At 39.3% G+C, this 26,782-nt stretch overlaps 1 protein-coding gene across 2 annotated transcripts; it reads right to left on the bottom strand.

Annotated features, from left to right (window-relative positions):
- Window position 1: 1 nt before the first annotated feature.
- bpnt2 (3'(2'), 5'-bisphosphate nucleotidase 2) lies at window positions 2-24,393 on the bottom strand. 2 transcript variants are annotated; one of them, XR_004564020.1, is made up of 9 exons: window positions 23,913-24,393; window positions 20,473-20,545; window positions 18,566-18,712; window positions 15,042-15,201; window positions 6,058-6,153; window positions 5,588-5,746; window positions 1,293-1,427; window positions 656-1,101; window positions 2-624 (listed from the first exon to the last, which is right to left on the bottom strand). XR_004564020.1 is itself a non-coding variant. In XM_034183017.1 (8 exons), exons 1-8 carry the CDS (start codon window positions 24,029-24,031, stop codon window positions 959-961), a joined length of 1,032 nt encoding a protein of 343 aa, XP_034038908.1. In that variant the 5' UTR covers window positions 24,032-24,393; the 3' UTR covers window positions 2-958. The 2 variants fall into 2 exon arrangements, 1 of the variants encoding a protein (XP_034038908.1); XM_034183017.1 differs by having other exon boundaries at window positions 2-1,101.
- Between the last annotated feature and the right edge of the window lie 2,389 nt (window positions 24,394-26,782).

Below are 26,782 nucleotides of genomic sequence, written 5' to 3' on the forward strand. Positions count from 1 at the left end.
GAGTTAAACAAATCAGATCAAGATCAACTTTCATAAATATTATAGGTCTTAACTCACAGCTTATAAAACAACAGATCAAAACCAAAGAGATCAGCCAAGAAGAGGAAATTCTGAAAATGTAGCTATAAATTCCATGTTCGTAGCATTTTGACAATCTATTGTAATAGTCCTTTACTGTTGTAGCAGGAACCATCTTTTTGAAGACAGACTGAATGTGTTTTGTAAAAGGGTGCTGGTGAACAAGGGTTGGCTGATTATTTTATGTCCATCTGTGTTGGTGTACCATTTAGTGATAAACAATGGCAAATCACTGTGGTGCCAAAGTTTAGAATTCCCTCTCAGGTCAAGTCTTTGCTGTGTCTCAGGTATCAATATGCATACAGTTCAATCCAATCACTCATCGTCAGCATAGTCTTCTGTGATTTTGTTTTTCACCATGATTTAAAAACCAAAACAAACAAACAGAAAAAACCCCCACAAAGATGCTCCCATTATATTATTAATGTGAATTTAAGAAGAATGCCATCCAGTTTCCTTGTATTGTCCCGCTTTGCAACCTTCATTCATAGTTGAATTTATTACACTGGAGCCACTCTGTTGGTGTTTGAAGGTGCAGGATGAGATCTAGGAAGTAGAAGTGTTGTCCAGTGTTCACCGTGAGCATGCGTTTGTGCATTAATGCGCATGGAGAGAAAGATGGAATATTTTTCCTGGACATAAGTATGTACACATGTATGGGGAATCAATCAGAGCCACTGTGTCCTGCTGTAGCAGTTTACAGAGACATCCAGGTTGGTTCCCCAATCCTGTTCTGTGACACGTGAAGAGTGCCTCCAATCATCTGACTGATGGATGTGTGGCATCTGACAATGATGACATCACACAGGCCTGGTTATGTTTGCATCAAAGTCTCTGTAGTCAAAGATGACCAAACTACCAATAGCTCCGTGTGTGGGTCTCACTGCTCGTCAGGGTTCCAACTTGGTAGTCTCTTCACTAATGCCTTGTGGTCTACATTGACGCTGGCCACCAGTCCACCCGTGTTCTCTGCTTTTCCACTGTAGTCAATGTCTTCTCCCTTCAGATTTGTCATGTAGCCTCCTACAATATTGGCAAACCACATTACACATTTAACTGGCAATTCAAGACTCAACTACTAAAAACTAAAACTAGTACTAAAAACTACTAAAAATCAATTACTAAAAACATTCTTTTGTCTCATTAAAAATCTAAATAGCCATCTAGAAGCTCACATACAATATTATACAACCTAATGAGGAATATTAAGTTACCCAGTGCATTTAGTAGTGCTGCACCAGCACAGATATCCCATTTCTTAATTAGGGTGACGTGGATGTAAACATCTGCCTGTTCTTTAGACTCTGTGTCACCTGGAAGAGGCTCCAGGAGTGCCAGTACCTTATATCCTGGAAGAGAGAATGTAAGCACAACTTAGAAGACTGGAAGCCAGAAGTAAACATTTTGCTAGTTTTGACAAATCTAGTTCATGTATTGAATAATGCATTTAGCATAGAATGCTACATTTTACAAGGATCTTGCTGGACCTGTGGTGAATACTGTACATCCTACTGAAATGTAAATGGAATATTAATCTTGTTTTGGAGAGGTCAGGTCTGTGACCAAATGCTATATCCTCCACATCAGGGAACGTCCCTACAACCTGAAAAGCCACCCCCCAGGTGGAGAGGTGGCCCATCCCTACTTCTCAAAAGTAGTCATTTACTTACCCAAGCCAGGTGAAACTTGGGCAACCCCTTGGACTTTTACATTTGCTAGGGCCCCCACATGTTCAAAAAGTCATCACTGAAATTTCTTCACTCAGTGCAGTGAGTGACCATGGGGAGGACCTTGAAAACTTTGTTCATGGCCTCACAAGGCCCACAGTGCTTAGAAGTGGGTCTCGGGCACTTCCCCCATAAAATTTTAAAATATTATATGCAATTCATATGCTAAATGAAAGCTATTTCTCAGTCCCATTTTCTTGCTCCTTTTAGTCATAAAAAGCATATTTTCCCATATTGGCAAGATGATGGGCCTATAACACACAGTCTGACACATGGATTAAAATATGATATTATTACTATTGCATAAAACGACATAATTGCATTTGAATTGTTTCTGTTCTAGCATTTATCTAAACATTTGACTTCAGCAAATTGTGCTTTTATAACACAAATGATAGTGTCTAGACATGAATACAATAAAATCTGATCGAAGCAAAGCTGTACCTACCATTCATTAATAGTCACTAATGTCACTTAGTTCTCAACAATGATTTGGGCTTAGAATTGATTCTTGTTCGCTTAGATAAATGGGAAAGGGAATAACAGCTTTTATTAAAGTGAAACTGACGAGGCGATGGATGGACGCTGGCCCCACACCCCAGGGCGCCGGACTGATCTCACAACACCCTACCAGTGACTGTGTACTCACCTCAGTAATACACTATTTTTTATGCTATTTTGTTTTTTTCTGTTTCCTGTTTCTTCAGTTGGGAAAATGTAAAAACCTTGTAACTGTTAAAATGGCCTAAGGTTAGACCTTACTCGTGTAAAGCGCCTTGAGGCAACTTTGTTGTGATTTGGCCCTATATAAATAAAATAAATTGAACTGAACACAGATTTTTCAGCCCATTGCTGATGTAAGCATTTCTGGACTACTTACAATTTATGTGTGGTGCAAAATGTCAAATCAAATTTTTCACATCAATATTTGACTTCGACCAGCATGTTCAATGTTATTTATTATTCAGGACACCAGTGATGTTTCAGGCGCTGCCCTTCTTCAGACATATGGCAGTGCCCGAAATGTCACTGGTGTCCTGAATAAAGTTTTTTTTGCATGGGAGTGCTCAGGCTGTGCAGACTTTTGCTCTAAAAATTTTTGTTTCACTTTAATTCAGCATGCCTCTTTACATGTTCTGGATATGTGTGTCTTTTTGATTCACTCATGTAACAGAAGTAGCCACAAAATGCAGATTTTAAATGCTTGGTCATAACATAAACATATCTAGTTTGCATGCAGACAGTTAAAAGCAAATTCATCCCAAAGACAGATTTGTACTGTGAAATAACTTTTGCCATGTCAACTGACAATGAATTCAGAGAGAATATTGCTGGCTGTGCCATCAACAATACAATATAATGTGTGCAGTCATAAAAGATTTAACAGAGGGTGTTAATTTTTCATATATATAAAACATATGATTATTACAAAAAATCAATAAAAATAAGAATTAGCTGCTTTGGTCCTCTTCTAAACAGGCAAACTTAAAATTATTCTTGATGTAACTGTTGCACCTTACATCTTCTCCCCGCCGCAGAACAACTTTTCCATCCTTGATTTGCTTTGTTGTTTCAACACAATCCGGTTTGTTTTCAGAACACCACGGACTTCGCGATAAAATCTTTAATGATGTCTATCACTGGCTGCTGCCTGCACCATCAGTGGCTCTCAAAAAAAAAAAAAAAAAAAAAAAAAAAAAGGATTGTTATTTGCATTTTTTTTTTCAGTCTCAGAGGTTTTTGTGATGAAGACTTGGCAACACTAGACTTCATAACCACTATGGCTACACTATGGACACATTTAAAATAGATTTTTGCAAACAATACATTGTTTTGGCAAATGCATCCCTGAAATGTGACCCGGGGTGCTCTGGAAAACAAGGGGGGGGGGACACAGTTAATGATACTTTGGGAGAGTTGGATGCATAGTAACTGTATGTTTGACACAAAGTCATTCCAGCAGTACCCAAGGATTCTCTGATGACACCTGGTACCAAAGACAAGGAGTCCTCAGTTTAGGTCACTGGTTGAGTCTTGAATTGATACAGTGAGGTAAGAAACACTAGGACCCTAGACACCTGGACCTTTGTTCTCCTGCACACATATCAGTATAAATCCACAAGCTCTTGCCAGACATCTCGACCTTAAAGACCGAGGACCCAGAAACATGAATGTCATTGCAGAGGTAAGTGACATGATCAACAATTTTCACCACACACAGATACACTTCTGATGAGTCCAGGATGTCACTGAAAGCCTGGATGTGTTGATCCACAACAAACAAATCCAGACACTATCTCCCTGGTTCAAGCTTCACATTCCTCGAGATTACTGTCAGTCTATCTCAAGTGGACAGAGCATACAGCAGCTGTCACCATCAAAGCCCACCAGCGCCAGATTGTAATTGCAAGTAATGATTGTCCACCTGGCCATCATCGCCCTCAACAACTGTGCAGAGGAGTGATTCCATCTTCACAGGGTGTATTACATCCTGGTATGGCAGTTGCACAGGACAGTGAAAATGGCCCAGATCAATGGCACACCAGTCTCAACAATAAAGGACATTTACATCTCATACTAGTCCAGAAAGACAAAGTGCATCATGGCAGATTCCAGTCACCCCGCACTGCCACACTTCTGTTTCCTGCCCACTGGCAGGAGAATCAAGTTAGTCCCCAACCACACCATAAGGCCCCATGTCCATGTAGAGCAGTGGTGTCCAACGTATTCCAGAAAGGACCAAGAGGGTGCAGGTTTTCTTTGTAGCCACTGACTCCAGCAGGTGATCTGACTGATTAACATCACTTTGAGCAGATGGGGTGAATTCACCAGTGAAATCACCTGCTGGAGTCAGTGGCTGCAAAAAAAAAAAAAAAAAAAAACCTGCACCCTCTTGGCCCTTTCTGGAATACGTTGGACACCACTGATGTAGAGTGTTTTTCCTGGGCCCCAGCATATTTTTTTCAAATGTTCTAAATGGAAAATAAAGCGAATACAGTTGCTGGAGGATGGGGAGCTTTAAATAACTTATGTACAGTACTGCTAATTTGAATATACACCACACATCAAAGTTTGTACAATCACAAGGTGTCACAGTACACAAAAGTCATGGTTCGGTTGGGTTCACACCTCGGTTTAGACATCATGTTTTGCTATAAGTTCAGTTTTTGTAAATTCTCCAAACCTTTATACAGAAGCTTTAATCTGTGAGCAACAGAGATCAGGCACTTTAGTACTGCGAGACAACGTGTGAATGTGAACATTCTTTTTTCATTAAACATTTTTGAATTGGATTACATCTCTTGTCATTCGCATTCAATGAATTTACTGTGGAATGCCTTAAGTGCTTTGTTTGTTTGTTGTTCTGTCACGTGCAGTGTCGAGCCAGACCGCCTCCAACATTCTGTCCATTTTAAGTTTGTTTGACTTTTGCAAAAGTGAAAAACCTAACTCTGGACAGATTTGAAATCACTGTATGCAGTGTTGCTGTGTTGCGGTGGCAATCATTGTGCAATGCTGCACTTAAAAGACTTATGGACACAAGGAAGGACAGATGGTGTAATAAGTCTTCGTGCTTAAAACAGTAACGGCTTGTATTCAATATTGATCGAGTCCATGAGAAGTTGTCATTGTGAATATCAGTAATGACATATATCCCAAGGACGACAAATAAATGGGTCAGAAAGCCGACTGTATGTTGATGCTGTGCATTGCTGCATCCACCACACTTGCAACCATCAAAGCAGACAAGAGAATTAAATATTAAATTATTCACTACTCACCTGCTCCACCTGCTGGTATGATCGTTGTGTTTCCAAATGCAGTATTAATGTAATTTTTTACTTTTCCAGCATGGGACCGTGATACAATGACCTTTGGGGAGTTCATATTGTAGGATGACCGAGGTTTAACGTTTGAACTGTGACCCACAAATGCCCAGGCTGGTAGAGAGAAACAAACAATTATGTCAAAAAGATGTTTAATACATTATTTTGATCACCTTTTTTATCTTTTAAACATTATAAGCAACAATTTTATAGTTTGCTTACATTAAATGGCAGCTTTAAGAAAACTGGATTTCAGTAACCACACAATGTGTTTTATTATATATATATATATATATATATATATATACATATATATATACATATATATATATATATATATATATATATACATACATATATATACACACACACACGTGTATATATAAACCAAGAAATGACGAATGTGTATCAATACAAACACTTACCAGTAAACCCAGTGAATGGCTTGTGTATGACCCCAATAACTGGTTTACCATTAATAGCTACACAAACCATAGTGGTCACATAATGAACCAAGTATTCTGTGAAGAAGCAAGCAGAGAGGAAGGATGGTCAGAAAAACATAGAAAGGGCATCGGAAAAATCCATAGGACAAATGAAAATACTGATCACACAGAGCAAGAATAGGGGAGACATGAAGAAAATAAAGCAACACGAAGGAACAGTCTGAAAGACAACCATGGGGAACATCTTTTCTGTACATTACTTAATGTACTTTAAGCCATTATACTTCATGTCAATCAATCAATTTCAATCAATTTTATTTATATAGCGCCAAATCACAACAAACAGTTGCCCCAAGGCGCTTTATATTGTAAGGCAAAGCCATACAATAATTACGTAAAAACCCCAACGGTCAAAACGACCCCCTGTGAGCAAGCACTTGGCGACAGTGGGAAGGAAAAACTCCCTTTTAACAGGAAGAAACCTCCAGCAGAACCAGGCTCAGGGAGGGGCAGTCTTCTGCTGGGACTGGTTGGGGCTGAGGGAGAGAACCAGGAAAAAGACATGCTGTGGAGGGGAGCAGAGATCAATCACTAATGATTAAATGCAGAGTGGTGCATACAGAGCAAAAAGAGAAAGAAACACTCAGTGCATTATGGGAACCCCCCAGCAGTCTAAGTCTATAGCAGCATAACTAAGGGATGGTTCAGGGTCACCTGATCCAGCCCTAACTATAAGCTTTAGCAAAAAGGAAAGTTTTAAGCCTAATCTTAAAAGTAGGGAGGGTGTCTGTCTCCCTGATCTGAATTGGGAGCTGGTTCCACAGGAGAGGAGCCTGAAAGCTGAAGGCTCTGCCTCCCATTCTACTCTTACAAACCCTAGGAACTACAAGTAAGCCTGCAGTCTGAGAGCGAAGCGCTCTATTGGGGTGATATGGTACTATGAGGTCCCTAAGATAAGAAGGGACCTGATTATTCAAAACCTTATAAGTAAGAAGAAGAATTTTAAATTCTATTCTAGAATTAACAGGAAGCCAATGAAGAGAGGCCAATATGGGTGAGATATGCTCTCTCCTTCTAGTCCCCGTCAGTACTCTAGCTGCAGTATTTTGAATTAACTGAAGGCTTTTCAGGGAACTTTTAGGACAACCTGATAATAATGAATTACAATAGTCCAGCCTAGAGGAAATAAATGCATGAATTAGTTTTTCAGCATCACTCTGAGACAAGACCTTTCTAATTTTAGAGATATTGCGTAAATGCAAAAAAGCAGTCTTACATATTTGTTTAATATGCGCTTTGAATGACATATCCTGATCAAAAATGACTCCAAGATTTCTCACAGTATTACTAGAGGTCAGGGTAATGCCATCCAGAGTAAGGATCTGGTTAGACACCATGTTTCTAAGATTTGTGGGGCCAAGTACAATAACTTCAGTTTTATCTGAGTTTAAAAGCAGGAAATTAGAGGTCATCCATGTCCTTATGTCTGTAAGACAATCCTGCAGTTTAGCTAATTGGTGTGTGTCCTCTGGCTTCATGGATAGATAAAGCTGGGTATCATCTGTGTAACAATGAAAATTTAAGCAATGCCGTCTAATAATACTGCCTAAGGGAAGCATGTATAAAGTGAATAAAATTGGTCCTAGCACAGAACCTTGTGGAACTCCATAATTAACCTTAGTCTGTGAAGAAGATTCCCCATTTACATGAACAAATTGTAATCTATTAGATAAATATGATTCAAACCACCGCAGCGCAGTGCCTTTAATACCTATGGCATGCTCTAATCTCTGTAATAAAAATTTATGGTCAACAGTATCAAAAGCAGCACTTGAGGTCTAACAGAACAAGCACAGAGATGAGTCCACTGTCTGAGGCCATAAGAAGATCATTTGTAACCTTCACTAATGCTGTTTCTGTACTATGATGAATTCTAAAACCTGACTGAAACTCTTCAAATAGACCATTCCTCTGCAGATGATCAGTTAGCTGTTTTACAACTACCCTTTCAAGAATTTTTGAGAGAAAAGGAAGGTTGGAGATTGGCCTATAATTAGCTAAGATAGCTGGGTCAAGTGATGGCTTTTTAAGTAATGGTTTAATTACTGCCACCTTAAAAGCCTGTGGTACATAGCCAACTAATAAAGATAGATTGATCATATTTAAGATCGAAGCATTAAATAATGGTAGGGCTTCCTTGAGCAGCCTGGTAGGAATGGGGTCTAATAGACATGTTGATGGTTTGGATGAAGTAACTAATGAAAATAACTCAGACAGAACAATCAGAGAAAGAGTCTAACCAAATACCAGCATCACTGAAAGCAGCCAAAGATAACGATACGTCTTTGGGATGGTTACGAGTAATTTTTTCTGTAATAGTTAAAATTTTATTAGCAAAGAAAGTCATGAAGTCATTACTAGTTAAAGTTAAAGGAATACTCGGCTCAATAGAGCTCTGACTCTTTGTCAGCCTGGCTACAGTGCTGAAAAGAAACCTGGGGTTGTTCTTATTTTCTTCAATTAGTGATGAGTAGTAAGATGTCCTAGCTTTACGGAGGGCTTTTTTATAGAGCAACAGACTCTTTTTCCAGGCTAAGTGAAGATCTTCTCAATTAGTGAGACGCCATTTCCTCTCCAACTTACGGGTTATCTGCTTTAAGCTGCGAGTTTGTGAGTTATACCACGGAGTCAGGCACTTTTGATTTAAAGCTCTCTTTTTCAGAGGAGCTACAGCATCCAAAGTTGTCTTCAATGAGGATGTAAAACTATTGACGAGATACTCTATCTCACTTACAGAGTTTAAGTAGCTACTCTGCACTGTGTTGGTATATGGCATTAGGGAACATAAAGAAGGAAACATATCCTTAAACCTAGTTACAGCGCTTTCTGAAAGACTTCTAGTGTAATGAAACTTATTCCCCACTTCTGGGTAGTCCATCAGAGTAAATGTAAATGTTATTAAGAAATGATCAGACAGAAGGGAGTTTTCAGGGAATACTGTTAAGTCTTCAATTTCCATACCATAAGTCAGAACAAGATCTAAGATATGATTAAAGTGGTGGGTAGACTCATTTACATTTTGAGCAAAGCCAATTGAGTCTAATAATAGATTAAATGCAGTGTTGAGGCTGTCATTCTCAGCATCTGTGTGGATGTTAAAATCGCCCACTATAATTATCTTATCTGAGCTAAATACTAAGTCAGACAAAAGTTCTGAAAATTCACAGAGAAACTCACAGTAACGACCAGGAGGACGATAGATAACAACAAATAAAACTGGTTTTTGGGACTTTCAATTGGATGGACAAGACTAAGAGTCAAGCTTTCAAATGAATTAAAGCTCTGTCTGGGTTTTTGATTAATTAATAAGCTGGAATGGAAGATTGCTGCTAATCCTCCGCCTCGGCCCGTGCTACGAGCATTCTGACAGTTAGTGTGACTCGGGGGTGTTGACTCATTTAAACTAACATATTCATCCTGCTGTAACCAGGTTTCTGTAAGGCAGAATAAATCAATATGTTGATCAATTATTATATCATTTACTAACAGGGACTTAGAAGAGAGAGACCTAATGTTTAATAGACCACATTTAACTGTTTTAGTCTGTGGTGCAGTTGAAGGTGCTATATTATTTTTTCTTTTTGAATTTTTATGCTTAAATAGATTTTTGCTGGTTATTGGTAGTCTGGGAGTAGGCACCGTCTCTACGGGGATGGGGTAATGAGGGAGAGAAGCTGCAGAGAGGTGTGTAAGGCTACAACTCTGCTTCTTGGTCCCAACCCTGGATAGTCACGGTTTGGAGGATTTAAGAAAATTGGCCAGATTTCTAGAAATGAGAGCTGCTCCATCCAAAGTGGGATGGATGCCGTCTCTCCTAACAAGACCAGGTTTTCCCCAGAAGCTTTGCCAATTATCTATGAAGCCCACCTCATTTTTTGGACACCACTCAGACAGCCAGCAATTCAAGGAGAACATGCCACTCCCGGTCCGATTGGGGTGGGGCCCAGAGAAAACTACAGAGTCCGACATTGTTTTTGCAAAGTTACACACCGATTCAATGTTAATTTTAGTGACCTCCGATTGGCGTAACCGGGTGTCATTACTGCCGACGTGAATTACAATCTTACCAAATTTACGCTTAGCCTTAGCCAGCAGTTTCAAATTTCCTTCAATGTCGCCTGCTCTGGCCCCCGGAAGACAATTGACTATGGTTGCTGGTGTCGCTACCTTCACATTTCTCAAAACAGAGTCGCCAATAACCAGAGTTTGATCCTCGGCGGGTGTGTCGTCGAGTGGGGAAAAACGGTCAGAAATGTGAACGGGTTGGCGGTGTACACGGGGCTTCTGTTTAGGACTATGCTTCCTCCTCACAGTCACCCAGTCGGCCTGCTTTCCGGGCTGCTCGGGATCTGCCATAGGGAAACTAACGGCGGCTAAGCTACCTTGGTCAGCACCAACTAGAGGGGCCTGGCTAGCTGTAGAATTTTCCACGGTGCGGAGCCGAGTCTCCAATTCGCCCAGCCTGGCCTCCAAAGCTACGAATAAGCTACACTTATTAAAAGTACCATTACTGCTAAAGGAGGCCGAGGAATAACTAAACATTTCACACCCAGAGCAGAAAAGTGCGGGAGAGACAGGAGAAGCCGCCATGCTAAACCGGCTAAGAGCTAGTAGCTGCGCTAAGCTAGCGGATTCCTAAAAACACGCAAAGTGAATAACGTGTAAATAATTTAGAGGTGATTCAGCAGAGGGAGTGCTTTAGTTAAGGCACGTGAAGATAACACTGTGAAACAAATCGTTATCTAGGTAACTAGATCAATCTAACTGCGCAGATTAAACAGCTAACAGATACAGCAAAACGCCGCTGTGCTCCGGAACAGGAAGTGATACAATACCGCAGTGAGAGCCAACCACCAGTAGAGGCCAATGTGACATTTTTTCACAAATCAGGTTTCCACTCAAAACCCAAAATGGGTTTTCAATTCTGCTCCTTTAATTCTTTGATTTTCTGCACCCCCAACACCACCATAGAGGCTATATTCACATTAATTAATATTTTTGTTAGTTCTTTTGATATTTATGTTGTTTTAATGAGGCCATGTTATTTTTAACAGAAGTTTTCATATTGTTGTGTATTGGGTATCTTTTATTTGTTTTTACTATTTTTGAAGCAGTTGGTAGCAAATGTCATGAAAGCACTGTACAAATACGTAAATATTATTATAACTATAATATACTGGAGGGACTTTGAGCAGAACCACTGCTTCTTCACACTGAAAGGAGCCAGCTGAGGTTGGTTTTGTCATCTCCCTAGCAAGATCTTCAAGGCACGTCCAGGAAACACTGGAGAGATTGTATTTTCCAGATGTCTTGAGAACACCTTGGGATCCCCCAAGAAGAGTATTTAGAGCAGGGGTGGCCAAGTTCGGTCCTCGAGAGCCACATTCCTGACACTCTTAGTTGTCTCCCTGCTCCAACACACCTGAATCCAATGAAAGACTCGTTAGCAGACTTTTAATGAGCCTTTCATTGGATTCAGGTGTGTTGGAGCAGGGAGACAACTAAGAGTGTCAGGAATGTGGCTCTCGAGGACCGAACTTGGCCACCCCTGATTTAGAGGACTTGGCCAAGGAAAAGGATGTTTGAGTTTAGCTGTTCGATCTACTGCCACCGTGACCTGGACAAGCATCAGAAAATCCTTTAATGAAGTAGAACACTGCGCTCATAGAGCGCAAACCCCCGCCAACACTACTTTCCAATTCCACAAAATTTTACCTTGGAAAATTTTCAAGGTCAAAGTCCTGATAGAAGTGGATTTTCATAAGCTAAATTAAATGTGATCAAATGTCAGGATTCACGCAGTTGAATCAGTTTTTTTTTTTAGTTTTTTTTCTCAGCTTTTTCAGTTTCTGAATTCTTTTTCAGATCATTTTCACAGAACATTGGTTATATCTGATATGCACAATTTGTCACTGCTTTCTGGCACTTGGTTTCGGACCGATAACTGGAAGACAGACAAACAGGCATAAAATTGGAACCTCCATCCAATTTTGGTGGTGTAGGTAAATCCATAACAGAAAAATGAGAGTGATTGAGGCACTTCTGATTGAGATATAATGCAAAATGTACACCAAATGGGCTTTTCAATATTAAAATCGAATGTACACAAAATCCACATTCCAGGTCAGATCCGGATCCAACTTTGTCAGGTGACAGTGAGTGCCAGTCTGCACCTCACTTTCAAATATGAGAGTGATTGGCATACATTTGATTAAAGTATACATTAAATGGGGTTTTCAATGTTACATTTAAATGGACACAAAAAAAATCTGTAACCTGGACCAGATCCATATCAAACTTTGTCAGTCGATAAAGGATACCATCCCATGTAATGCTCTCAAATATCAAAGAAATGTAATCTTTTTAACAGAGTTATGAATTTTTGAAGATTCGCTCAATATTAAAGATAAGGATTTTTCCAATTTTTCAAGATTTTTCCTGACTTTGACCTTGAAAATTTAATCAGTTCTTGTCCATTAGGATATGAATCTTAAGTAAAAATTTAATAACGATATATGAAACAATGTGGGCTCCAGGCTGGTCACAAACAAAAACAAACAAACAAACAAACAGGGGTGAAAACATAACCTCCTCCAGTTTCATTGGCAGAGGTAATTACAATTCTTGTGCCAAATGGGCAACCTCTCCCACATTCTTGCACATAATAAGGGCTTCGATCTGGAAGGGGTTTTGCTACAAAGAAGCGTTGGTTGTCAGCTTTCAAAATGAAGCTTTAACAAATAGCTTTTGCAAATAAATCTGCAAATCTGATATTTCAGGATACATTAGGCTGTACAGAGTGAGCCAGAACCATAAAAATTAAGTCCCTTCAACTGCTCTCTTGTTTTGATTTTTGGGTCGCCACAGCAGATCAGAGATGGATCTGCATGTTGATCTGGCACAAATTTTACACCAGATGCCGTTCCTGACTCATCTCTGCATTACATAGACAAATGAGCAAAGATGGGGTTTGAACTGGGAACCTTATGCACTGAAGCCAAGTGCACTATCCACTTGAACACCACCCCGCCAGTGAGCCAGAACCACCAACATCCATTTTTAAATTTAAATATTCAGGCCTGTCAAAGTAGTTCCAATAACTCTATTTTCTTATTCAAGAACAGCAATACAAGGTCAACCTCATTATGGGTTAATCACTATGGCTGGAAGGAGCCATTGCAGCATTATTACTTTTTTTTTTGGGGGGGGGGGGGGGGGCAGACAGACTGACACACACATGCATGTACACAAGCACCTATTCTCAGCAGTTGAATCCAGTGCATTCTTACTTTCTCAGTTAGTTAGGTCGAAGAACTTTGCTAGCCATGTACAGATAAAAACACTGGTTGCCTGATGTAGCACTGAGTAGTGAGGTAGGTCTGACCTACAATGGATGCATCTTATTGGTAGATAGAAGCAGTGATCACTGCACAACAGCTAGAATGTGCTGATCAAGAAGTCATTGAGGAAAAAAAAATTTTTTCCCCCAAAGTACTGACAGTTGGAAAAATATAACGCAATGCTGTGTGTAGAAAGAATATGACCTTTTGACCCCTTAGAATAGGTCAAGGTTAGCCATCTTTGAACATGTCAAAGGTCTGTATCCCAAGAACGCTCCCTGTAAATTTGAAGACCCTGGCAGTAATAGGACTGGGCTTATGCTGAGCACAGACAGACAGACTGACGCACGCAAAGTCTCCGATAGCCGTACTTTGGACTCAGGTAATAAAACAGGCGTCTACCATAATGACTTTAAGGGTTTTGATAATCTGATAGTCTAATATTCTGATAACACTAAAGTGGCATCAGACCTATCAGCACTGAAAAAGGGGTGGGGGTGGGGGGCTATGCAAAACAAGGTCAGGGAGGGCTTCAGATGCAAACTTTTTCCAAATTATGCTGCAACTGTGCTTCTGCATCACTACTTCTCAACTTTGTTTTACAAAGTTAAATTTTTTTTTTAGCAAATATATTTACTTATAAGAAACACTGATATGATGCATCTATGCAAATATAATCAACCAGGCAACAGCAGCCATTTGTTATGCAGATATTCTGTCTCACTATTTTTACAGTCCTACTCTCTGAAATCATGTGATTACAAACATATCAGTTCCTCTCTGCCCCCTGCATCTTGAAACATAAATGAAAATATTAATTAAGAAGCTTGCACAATGGGACAAAATTATTTTTACCATCATTGAGATGGAATGAGAGATAGTGGCCCGCCTGCTCAGTGGGAGGACAAATCCCAGAGAGAACAGCTTGTAAACATGATATCAAAGTTGTTTACAGCTTAAAAAAAAAAAAAAAAAAAAAAAAAAGAGACTTTTTTTCTAACACTTCATGTGGAAGAATTCTAAATATTATTAGGTCAACAGTGGCCAGAAATATAGATCTGTATAACTATTCTGCATCAATCTCTCTGCCTTTTATTCACACATACAATACCAGAGCAGAATACTGACAGAGGACACACAGCATTCAGCCCAAGTGTGAACAAAACTTCTAACAGAAAACAGCACAACTGTCTGCAACAGCTTACAATTTGATAGCTTCTGCTTATGTTTTGGGCTCTCATGCCCCAGTCGGAGTGACAAATCCTTACCAGACACACAAAATGCTCAATAGCTGGCAGGTCTGCTAAATTCTGAATTAACTCAACGCCTCTTTCTTAAGCCAGATTTCTTGCATTTTTACTTATTTAGCTTGGGACGCTGGCGAGGGTGGTCGCATCTCCTCCTCATCACGTATTTTTCTAGAGACCCTACCTCTCACATATATCGCAAACGATTGTCATATGGTGTCTATATTTGTTATACTGTATACAACTTAATATATTCAATACACAGTATGGCATGTTAAATATAGCATTCATGGGAATCGTGATAACTAAGGCACACCAGTATATTCCTGCGTAGCATCCAGCGGATCGATCCACACAGTGATGCTGTCAGCAGAAACATCGCTGCCTGCCTCCACCTTCTGCAGTATGTCTGCTGGAATTCCCCGGCTCCAAATTGCTGTCTTATCTTCAGAGTTGTCATGTTCCTCACTGTTCACCTATAAACACACAGCCAGAGAAAACAATGTAAAGAAATGGAAAAGCATGGTTCTTCTGCAAAAACAAGCAGGCTCATTCACGTCACGTGTGTATATGATTTCTTCATATTATACACACACAAACCAATTACTGTTCAAACGTTTGGAAACACCAGAATTTTCTATCAATGTCACACATTAAAATAAAGTACCACAACAAAATAAAGTGTTCTACAATTTCCAAAATAAGTGTAAGAAGGAAGCCTATACAGGTCCAAAGACCCATTGGTGTCAGTGCTCATCACCAGATCCTGTAGCATCAAGTCTGCAACTTCCCCTGAGCGGGACACCAGTGACTTCCCCAGCCAACCCATTTAAACCAGGTTGACTGGGATAATGCAGATTAATTGTCTTGTCAAAGGACACAGTCAGGTAGCATAAGCGGGATTCGAACCCACATATTGGCAGGCCAGCTCCTTATCCACTCAGCTTCCTGCTCTTATTATTATTATTGTTGCTGTGTTTAGTCATTTACAATAGTTATTAAAAGCAATCACTAACACTTAAATATAAACTTAAATGTCAAATAACATATACGAGGGCTGTCCGTAAAGTATAGGTCCTTTTTATTTTTTTCAAAAACTATATGGATTTCATTCATATGTTTTTACGTCAGACATGCTTGAACCCTCGTGCGCATGCGTGAGTTTTTCCACGCCTGTCGGTGACGTCATTCGCCTGTGAGCACTCCTTGTGGGAGGAGTCGTCCAGCCCCTCGTCGGAATTCCTTTGTCTGAGAAGTTGCTGAGAGACTGGCGCTTTGTTTGATCAAAATTTTTTCTAAACCTGTGAGACACATCGAAGTGGACATGGTTCGAAAAATTAAGCTGGTTTTCGGTGAAAATTTTAACAGCTGATGAGAGATTTTGAGGTGATTCTGTCGCTTTAAGGACTTTTCACGGTGCGAGACGTCGTGCAGCGCTCTCAGGCAGCGTCATCAGCCTGTTTCAAGCTTAAAACCTCCACATTTCAGGCTCTATTGATCCAGGACGTCGTGAGAGAACAGAGATGTTTCAGAAGAAGTCGGTTTCAGCATTTTATCCGGATATTCCACTGTTAAAGGAGATTTTTTTAATGAAAGACGTGCGGACGGGTCCGCGCGTCGGGACGCAGCCGACGCGGCACGGCGGCACAGGAAAAACACCTCCGTGTTGATAACCATTTGTTAAAATCCAGTTGGCTTTTGATGGCTTTCAGTGGAGTGAGTATATGAGAAATTGTTTATCAGCTGGAGATGTTCCAACTTGTCCTTAAGGCTTCCAGCAGAGGTGTTTTTCCTGTGACGGAGCGTCGCGGCGGCTGCGAGCCGACGCTGCAATCCGCCCGCACGTCTTTCATTAAAAAAATCTCCTTTAACAGTGGAATATCCGGATAAAATGCTGAAACCGACTTCTTCTGAAACTTCTCTGTTCTCTCACGACGTAACAGAGCCTGAAATGTGGAGGTTTTAAGCTTGAAACAGGCTGATGACGCTGCCTGAGAGCGATGCACGACGTCTCGCACCGTGAAAAGTCCTTAAAGTGACAGAATCACCTCAAAATCTCTCATCAGCTGTTAAAATTTTCACTGAAAACCAGCTTAATTTTTCGAACCATGTCCACTTCGATGTGTCTCACAGGTTTAGAAAAAATTTTGATCAAACAAAGCGCCAGTCTCTCAGTAACTTCTCAGACAAAGGAATTCCGACGAGGGGCTGGACTACTCCTCCCACAAGGAGTGCTCACAGGTGAATGACGTCACCGACAGGCGTGGAAAAACTCACGCATGTGCACGAGGGTTCAAGCATGTCTGACGTAAAAACATATGAAGGAAATCCATATAGTTTTTGAAAAAATTAAAAAGGACCTATACTTTACGGACAGCCCTCGTATATTCAATTCCCCATTTAAAAAACTTCTAGACAGTAGTGTAGCTATAGCCGTGTATGTGTATGTATATGTACTTATACATGTATAATTTTGCTATACAAACAAGCTCATCACGCATCAATTTGTCAGTGCCGCCAGATGGGCAGGAGGCTAAGATAAGCAGCAAACTGTGTAATATTTTAAAACGTTTCTTTACATTTTGTGAAGTAAGCATGCACACGTAGGGATCCTCTCAGTGCTACCAGACACTTCTAATATTTTCGCCTACTGAGTGGCAACAAGAAGCATCACTGCGAGTGTTTTTAAGTTATCCGATACAGGTACATTATGTAGCTGTTTAGCCCGTGACTGTGTTTACCTTCTAAATCAATAATGCACTGATTAAAATTATTTTTATCTAAAGTGATGAGATGAGCCAAAAACCATCTAAAAATAGAACCCATGTTGAAAAATGTTGAAGTTCCCCTTCTCTTTAATATTAAAGGACATAGATTGAAGAACAAAAACAAAAAAAGAGATCATATAAAATAAACGGGACTGCATTTCTAGGGTGTTTTTTTTTTTGTTGCTGTTTTTATAGCAGCTGCTCAAAAACTTTACAATGATACCTCATGTTGCCACCATTATCACTCACACACACACACACTTACAAAAACAGGTGCTCAGATGTACCACTGAGAGCAATTTGGTGATTAAGGATCTCATAAAGGAGACCTCAGTGATGGCTAATGATGGTGAGACTAGTGGTCTTCTTCACTTTCAATCTGTGGATTTCTTTTCACCCCAGTCATAATTCACAGTCACAAGGCTGCTGCTCAAACCATGAAGACACTACTCACACGAATGCAAGTATACAGAAATTCTTGCCGTTTAATAAAAGCGTAAGTGAACTAGTATATCAATCAGCATTATAATCTCCTTCACTTGTGGGACAACAGGTACATAAATGTTTAAAAAATAAAACCCAACAACAATTATATTGCAAGGTCGGCTGTAACAAAACATAGAAATGATGATGACAGTACGAGTGAGAGAAGAGTGATTAAAGCAGTTGAGTATTAGGTTGGATGCATCTGTCAAATGATGACTGATCAACAACGTGGTCATTTGATGATCATCAATGGAGCACAAGTGGAAAGGAGTTTTCTTTTTGTTTTGACATTGTACTATTGGAGAATTTTTATATAACTGATCTGAAGTCTAGTGTAAACATATAACTTTGCATGCAAATAGCACTTTTGACAATAACCTTATCAATGTGGACTTTGCTTTCCTCAAGGTCCAGCTTTCGTTTTACAGGTTAAACATCATTGGTTTCACAGTTTATAATGTCTAATGTGAGAGATCCTTTATCCTACATCTCATCAATAAGTATCCCGTACCATTACTACACAAATCTAAAACAATGAAAACAAATATGTGCTAATGAAAACACAACAACAGCTACCTGTACTCACCTTGATTTCAGGAAAGGTGTTCTTTATAAGGTGATACATCTTTTTATGAGACTGCAGGTCACCCATTGTCAGAAGCTCTTTGGCTCCTTCTTTAGTCTCTCCCTTTGACTTCTCATTCAGACCATTACTTTCACGCACTCTTTTGACCTAGGGTGAAAAGCATTCCATAAAAATAATTTGGCTACTTGAACCATTCACATCACTTTACTGGGCTGCACATCCAGTAAGGAGCACAAGCTACATTTTATTCAAACATTAAATTGCTACTAAAAAAAAATAAGAAAATGCATAGATACTTTCTCAAATCTATATAAATTTCTTCAGTAGAAATCGGTTCACATCAATGTCTGCGCTGTATCCAGCGCAAACAAAAAATAATTTGTCAAACAAATTGCTTTGAATTAATGAAGTCATAACTACTCAACCAACATATAAATGCTGCATTAGATCTGTCCATATTGAGCATAAATATTCAAAGCTCATCATCATTAGATAAATTTTAGCCGAAGGGACTTACTTACTTTTACCTAATCTTGATCATTTTATCACCCAACCCTACAACCAACTATTCTGAAACTCTGTGATCCGGTCAAGTGTGGCGTAGAAGAGAAACCACTGAGGTCTATAGCTGACTTGGATAAAAGGCGCTGATGCATGACTTTTAGTACCTTTTTTGTAAACACTGAGATGCACCATTCTGCAGCTCATACCAACTCACCAGGTCCCAAATGTACAGTACGTCTTGATTGGGATGGTATAGGTATGTTGTTTGTATGGCCTTGCCTTACAATATAAAGCGCCTTGGGGCGACTGTTTGTTGTGATTTGGCGCTATATAAATAAAATTGATTTGATTTGTTTGTGTGAAATCACAAATGTTAATATATCCATTGTAAAATACACAACTTCACTATGTTTAGTTAGTTTTTCCATAAGGCTTGAACCTGGACAAGGCTAATGATTGCTTTTCTATGCAATTACAACCATTTTATAAGAGTAACAGCACAAATCTAACAAAACCTCATTATAAGTTCAAAATGTGCTATCTGCACAGATATGTAATGTGTTCCCTAAGAAAAAGTTTGCATATATTTGTGAAAATTAATAGAATGACCCAACAATTATTAATAAGACCTCTTAAATATCAGACTGTGGAAAATGGCTAAATCATTCTAAATATGTAAAATATTTAAAGAGAGACTGCTAGAACTGCATGTGATGAGAAAAATATGGGATACTGTGAAACTGTTTTTACATTTTGATAATCAAGCTGTCCGATAAATAAGTAGTAGGTCCCTTCGGCTTCTCCTTTGTTTTAGTCAGGGTCACCACAGCAGATCCGAGGTGGATCTGCATGTTGATTTGGCACGTTTTACACCGAATGCCCTTTGTGACTCAATGCCACATTACATGGAAAATGGGCATGGGTGGCCTTGAACCGGTGTCGCAGACCAAACGGTCCGCCCCTAAAAATCGGTCCGCCTTTTGCATATGCTCATGCATCATTTTGTACCACAGCAGCATGTCTGAGACAGAGTCTCTTCATCCAAAGCAATCAAATGGATTCATGGGATTATCAACCATCAGATGATAAAGGTAAAAAGTCAGTTTTAAGCAGAAACAAGGTGAAATTCCTTGACGCTTTTATGATGAAATAATGCTGAATTTATGTGGAAATGACTGTTGTACTAAAGCTTCAGATATCTGTCGCTGAGATAGATCATGACTGGTGTGCAGTTTGAAGCAGAAATGAGGTGTTAATCCATGAACCACGTCATCAGGGGGGACCAATTTTTAGGGGGACCGTTCGGTTGGCGACATCGAGAACTTTCCACACTGAAAACAAATGCACTTAACCGCTTGGCCTCCACCCCAATCTGTCCAACAAATAAATAAATAGGCTTTTACCTCTTTTCCACCTAGTACTGCGGCCTCAACTGACACAGCTAGCAGGTCTCGCAGATCCACTTTTTTCCTCTGTCTGAAAAAAGAAGAACAGTACTGATTAAATACATGAAATGGACTGCATTTTTAAAGCGCTTTTCCATTTGCATCAGATGCTCAAAACACTTTATAATTATGCCTCATATTCACACAAGCACATTCACACAGCGATGTCAGGGTGCTGCCATGAAAGGCGCTCAGCTACACACCAGGAGCAACTAGGGGATTAAGGACCTTGCCCAAGGGCCCTTAGTGATTTTCCAGTCAGGCTGGGGTTTGAACCAAGGATCCTCTGGTCTCAAGCCCAACGCTTAACCACTAGACCATCACCTCCCCAAGATTGAGGACTCAGAAAAGTAACTATTAGTTACTTTGCTGAATTCCTAAGTGTAAGCAAGTTAGATTACTAGTTATCTTATTAGTTACATTTAGCAGCTGCCGGCAAATTGTCGGCAGCTGTTAATAAAGTAACTAATAAAACAACTTTTCAAAGTAACTGTGGCAACACTGCTCTTAACCCAAAACATTTAAGAACAAGTGGATTATAAATTCTTAAAATAGCCAAGACAAACATCTTAACGCCCTGTTCTAATCTAATTCCAGAAATATACATTGTTCTTGTGATTTGGTTCACCTTACAAAATTGAGCAGAACAAGTTATGTTACTTCCAGCCACTCATTTTACAACACATACAAGTACAACTGTGGATTAGAAAACATTTTTCCCTATCTCTCTACGGATTCAGGATGTTTTACTAAATCATTTTAAATCTCAAAATAAAAAGCGCAGCTGAAACAAAAGTCTGTACATTCTTCGTATTGCACCAAAACACTAAAATTATCTAATTTGGGGGGGATATCTCTGAGACAGCTAGATCACAGCAGGACCACAGAAAGCAGGAACAGACGTGGCAGTTTCATGGAATTGCCCATTTATAGCCTAAGGTCAGGAGGAGAGGCATGCTGAAGGGCAGCAAAACAGCTGCTGTCACATGCATGACCTACTGCTACAACTATAAATTTAACTTTTTCAGTGGTCTTACAAAAATGCAAATATATTTCACCACTTAACAGTCTAATCTATTAAAGAAAAAAGTAATCAGATTATTCAAAGAAATAGCCCTAAGATGTGGACCAAATCATTTATCAATTTAAGCCAAAAGTATAACAAGTATATTCCCTAAATATGACAAGCATTGCATGCTATATTAAGCTGCAAGAATGCAAATGTGCGCCAAAAAAGTATTTTCTGGACTATAAATTGCATTTATGTAACTTGTTTGGCTGGTCCAGCTACTTATTTTGAAGTGGCATATGAAAAAAATACTGAATATCTTCCAAACACAGGTAGATCTCATTTGGAAGCAAAGTGCACACACAAAAACCATCCATACACCTTTCCCTATACATGAACTGAAGTAGTATTTATAAAGGACAAATATGCTATGAGAACTGAGAATGCCCATACCTGCTGCATACATCTGACCTTGCGTATGCATGTTTTTCAGAGCAAGTCAAATCATATGGAGGGAAATTAAAATTAAAGGGAGACAGAACTTAACACAAAAAGTAGCTAATGTACAAGAGCTTACATTTGTTGTCACTGCTGAAATGTTAATTCTGTTGACACACACAGGCACATACATTAATATGTAGACTTTATCATTCACAAATTTTAATAGCTCTCTTATATGGACTCCAGCACAATGTTTCAAAAATGGATGTTGTAAAGGTTTACGCCTGGTTCACATGCCAACATTTTTAAATTGTCTGTTTTCATTACCTGAGAGATCCCACACACAATGTGTGGTGTGCAGCCACATGGTAAAGACAACACATCACACACGAATAAATTTCACTCACGAGCATTCCCAGGTCAGCCAAGAAATCTCACAAAACGTCTTGAGATCAAGGGTGACTCTGGAGTAAACAATTTTGGTTTCCTCTATACTTCTGTCACCTCTCTTTCTGACTGACTACACATCACATTCAACAGGCTGCATACGGCTTTGTGCTCGGTGATATCAGGCTAAGACAATCCAACATGTTGAATATTCCTGATTTGAGGTCTGAGCGGACCCGACATTCTTCCGAGCAAACTGGAGCACTCAACACACCACACACAGCAGGAATATCTGATAAGATTATCTTTAGAGCCATCATGATAGTTGAGGTTGAGGTTGAGATTGTCAGAAGAGGAAGATCGGGTCAGGATTCGGCATAATTATCTTGCCGTGTGAACCAGGAATTAGAAACATTTGGGTACAGTGTTTCAAGTTTGCCATAATGTGCAGTATTGATCAAATGTTTTGGCATTATTCCCAGCCATGCGTTCTATACTTTCTTTAATTACAGTTTCAAATGTATTAACCCACAGTGGGCACAAGCTTTTGTGACAGCACCAGTGTGCCGAGTGCTCAGCAGGCAGCAGACAAGCTACATGCAAATTCAAACACAGCTGTTCCTAACATATCACAACACATCCAAGCATTCACAAACTATACAGCAGTTAACAGATGTACCTGTGAAATTTTACCCTGAGTAAACAAAAACGTGACTGATCTGGTATGTCAAAAGGCAGCACAGTGGTGTAGTGGTTATCAGTGTTGCCTCACATTAAGAAGGCACCAGGTTTGTTTTGCATATTCTCCCCGTGTTTCCGTGGGTTTCTCTGGCTTCCTTTCACAGACATGCAGGTTAAGGGAATTGGGTACTCTGAAATTCTCCACAAATGTGATGAGAGCATGAATAAGTTTGTCTGTCTATATGTGTTGACCCTAGACTGGTGGGACTGTCCAGGGTGTACCTCGCCTCTCGCCCAATGATCTTGCTGGGATCGGTTCCAGTTCCCTCCTCTCCCCATGAGCTTTAATTTGAAGAAGTGGGTTTAGAAAATGAACAGCACATCAAAGTTACCCCACCATCAAATCACTTCACACTCATGTTGCGCTCTTTTGAACTTGTGACGTAGAAGATAATACAACTAATTATTTTTTTAGTTACTGCTGGGTTGGATTAATCCTTTTGACTCATACACTGATATTCATGCCATTACTGACACAGGGAAGTAAACGGTCTGGACAGCAGAACAAATGTGAACAACCGGCGGAACCAGAATAACAAACCGGGTGTCGAGACACTCGGGTGTGCTCACAGTAAGCCAACTTACAATATCTGACAAAACAGTTGATCACAGACTGTACAGGCCAAACACGTGCATTTCTACATATTTAGCTACAGCTGCATAGTGAGGCTGAAATGAGAATCTCCAGCCTCAGGGTTTTAGTGGTCAGTTCTTCTGGTCTGACAACATAGCAGTAGTGGATAAAATACAACACCACTGCGTTATATAATAAAGGTTTTGGAAAAAGAGTGTGGGGGTAAATGTCGAGTGTTGGTCTGACCTGAAAGCAGATAGGCGGTTGGAGATGACCCCGGCATACAGATGGTAGATGACACCGACTCCAAGCAGACAGAACACCGCTACACCGAGCGGCGACAGCCGGATACCCATCGGAGACATGACCGCAGAAAACCCTCGAGGGGGGAAGTCAAAACACTGCTCACACAGAGAGAGCTGACGTGGCAACCAGTCACGCAAGACCGACGATTAATTACCGGATAAATACATCGAGTGTCGGGGAGGGAAAAAAAAACATAGACTGTGCATGTATGAAACAGGCTAATTTAGCAAAGTTAGCATAGGCAGAACGAGATTCACCGAATAAGCCATGGCTGTGGTTCTTGAACAGTTTGACCGTGATCGTTATACACGCTGTATAAGATACGATGGAGCTCGAAGTGTTCAGCGGAATCCAACAAAAACAGAACAATTATACTTCTGTGCTTATTTTTTTTCTCGCTACGTGCTTCCTCTTCCGGGTTACAGTCGCATTAACAACAAACCTTGACCACTGATCTCTATATAATACTGGATCGCTCATTGGCCAATATTTTTGAAGCAACCCGGCCGCCATATTACCACTCCCATGTCCGCTCCTGAAACGTCTTTTCTATTGATCTTTAACGAGGCGCACGCAACTTTATTCTTTGTAATTTTGTTAAAAATACCTTCAGTACAGCTATAAACTGCGCAAATCGCCAGATCAAAGGCTCTGGACGAACATTTCACCTGTGACTATGATTGAAATGGGAAGTAATAAACAGTAATTTGAAGAGTTCTATGCCTTATTCCAGCATATAGGCAAAGATAATAATAATAAGTGGCTTATTAACTCAACGTGTAGCCACATGTATTTTGTGTTGGACAAACTATTTTAAGACATTTATTAGGTCTACTTGTGCATACTTTTGGAGCTTTAAGTGTTGTTGCTACAAGATTTTTATACATATTATACACACACACACACACACATACATACATACATACATACATACATACATACATATATATATATATATATGAGCTCGCTGATGATTCCACAAAACTTGTATAAACTTTGATTAAACAATGATAATTTTTAGAATTGAGTATTTGTCCCAGTGAGATACAAGTAAGTGAGAATAGAAGGGAAGAAAGTGTCAAAGTAATAAAAATAAGATAAAAATAAAAATAAGAAAAAAATAAATCAAATAGCTAACCATGACAGGCACAGATTGAAGGTATCAATCTTACATTATCCGAAGAACAAAAATAAGTAAATGAGAGAATCAGTTATTACTTGAAATTGTTGACGTTCGAATAAGCTATGTCCGCATAAATTGGGAGTGGCAAGATGGCCGCCGGTTTGCTTCAGCGGATTGTACAGAGTGGGGGGGGGGGGGGGCAATGAGCGATCCAGTCATATATACAGATCAGTGACCTGGACCATCGAGTTTCTTGTGTGAAACAGTGCAAAAAAAAAAATCTCTTTGGCCTTGTGTTTTGTTCGTTTGTTTGTTGTTGTATTTGTTGAAATAAAGTTTTGGGGGAAAAAAGTGCAAAGCTTTTGGTTTGACCTTCGGCCATGTAACCATTACAGACATGAAATTTGGACTATTTGGTTAATAATTGTAATGACTTTGATATCAGTAATATAACTGTACTAAGCAAACATTACATACACAAAAGTTGTTGTTTCAAGACAAAACTAAACATTACTCATTGGAGAAATGAGTTAAAACTTTATTATAAATCTTTATCATTGATTGAATCCAATAATGCCTCAAAACTAGCTTCTTTTATAGACAAATTTGATCTGCAAATGTTTTCTTTTAATATTTGTAAATAATATACAATAAGCCCCTCATGTTTTTTCATATATGCAGCTATTTCAAGATTTTGTACAGTACCTGTTTTGTTTGTATTTTATTTATAAATAAATAAATAAAGCAGTCTATGTTAGCAACACAACACATCAACATACGTGTCACTCATCTGTTCTAAATCACTTAATAAAGTATTTTCCTTATCTGTATAAAGCTTCAATAAATTTTCTCAATTGATTACAAAAACTTAATAAAGTATTATAAGTGCAACTTTACAGTAGCACATTGTATTCACTGGATTAAAAAAGATACCCTATTTTGGGATTTTATTTATTTATTTATTTAATCCAGTGAATGCAATGTGCTTCCGGACAAGTTTGCAAAAAAGTCACCAAACTTTAAAACATTTTTATGTGAGTTTATGGATATAATCAAACTTTATCCTTCATCAGCTATAAAAAGAGAGCTTTGAAAATATATGGACTTTTTTAAGACGATTACTATTTTAGTTTTTTTTAATTTATTTTCCTTTTCTTTATTTCACTCTTGTTTATTATGTCCATCAAGGACGCAATACAATCATCAGCCTTTATTTAGTTATTTGTCTGTCTGTTAGCAGGATTACATCAAAACTGTTGCACTGCTGCACATGGAAGACTCCATTTAATTTTGGAGATGATTCAGATCCGAATTCTGGATCAAGGCTTCACTTTATATAGGCTTTAAAGGATTATGTCAAAATTACTTCATTGCTTCTCACCAAATTTGCACCACAGATAGATATTAGGGCATGGAAGACTCCACTGAATTTTGGAGGTGATCCAGATCCAGATTCTGGATCAAGATTTCACTTTATATAGGCGTGGAAGGATTACACAAAGCACAAACAATCTGGCAGAGACTGAAGGGAAACAAGAGGCTTAAATTAAGTGATAATCAAAGGAAATATACAACAGGTGCATGAGAAAAGTGGACTGCATAAGACTGGCTTGGCGTGGAAAGAAGGATGAATCTGCATGGCCCTGGAAAGCTTGAGGTGGATGGAAACCGGGTTGACCACCTTGGC

This window comes from Thalassophryne amazonica, chromosome 12, assembly GCF_902500255.1.
Source record: "Thalassophryne amazonica chromosome 12, fThaAma1.1, whole genome shotgun sequence".
Lineage (NCBI taxonomy): Eukaryota > Metazoa > Chordata > Actinopteri > Batrachoidiformes > Batrachoididae > Thalassophryne > Thalassophryne amazonica.

Coding starts and splice junctions, on each gene's coding strand:
- bpnt2 (XM_034183017.1), bottom strand. CDS start 24,031: ATGTCTCCGATGGGTATCCGGCTGTCGCCGCTCGGTGTAGCGGTGTTC. Junction 18,713..20,472: donor CAGTACTAGGTGGAAAAGAG/GTAAAAGCCTAT, acceptor TTTTCACCCTAG/GTCAAAAGAGTGCGTGAAAG. Junction 15,202..18,565: donor ACACCTTTCCTGAAATCAAG/GTGAGTACAGGT, acceptor GTGTGTTTATAG/GTGAACAGTGAGGAACATGA.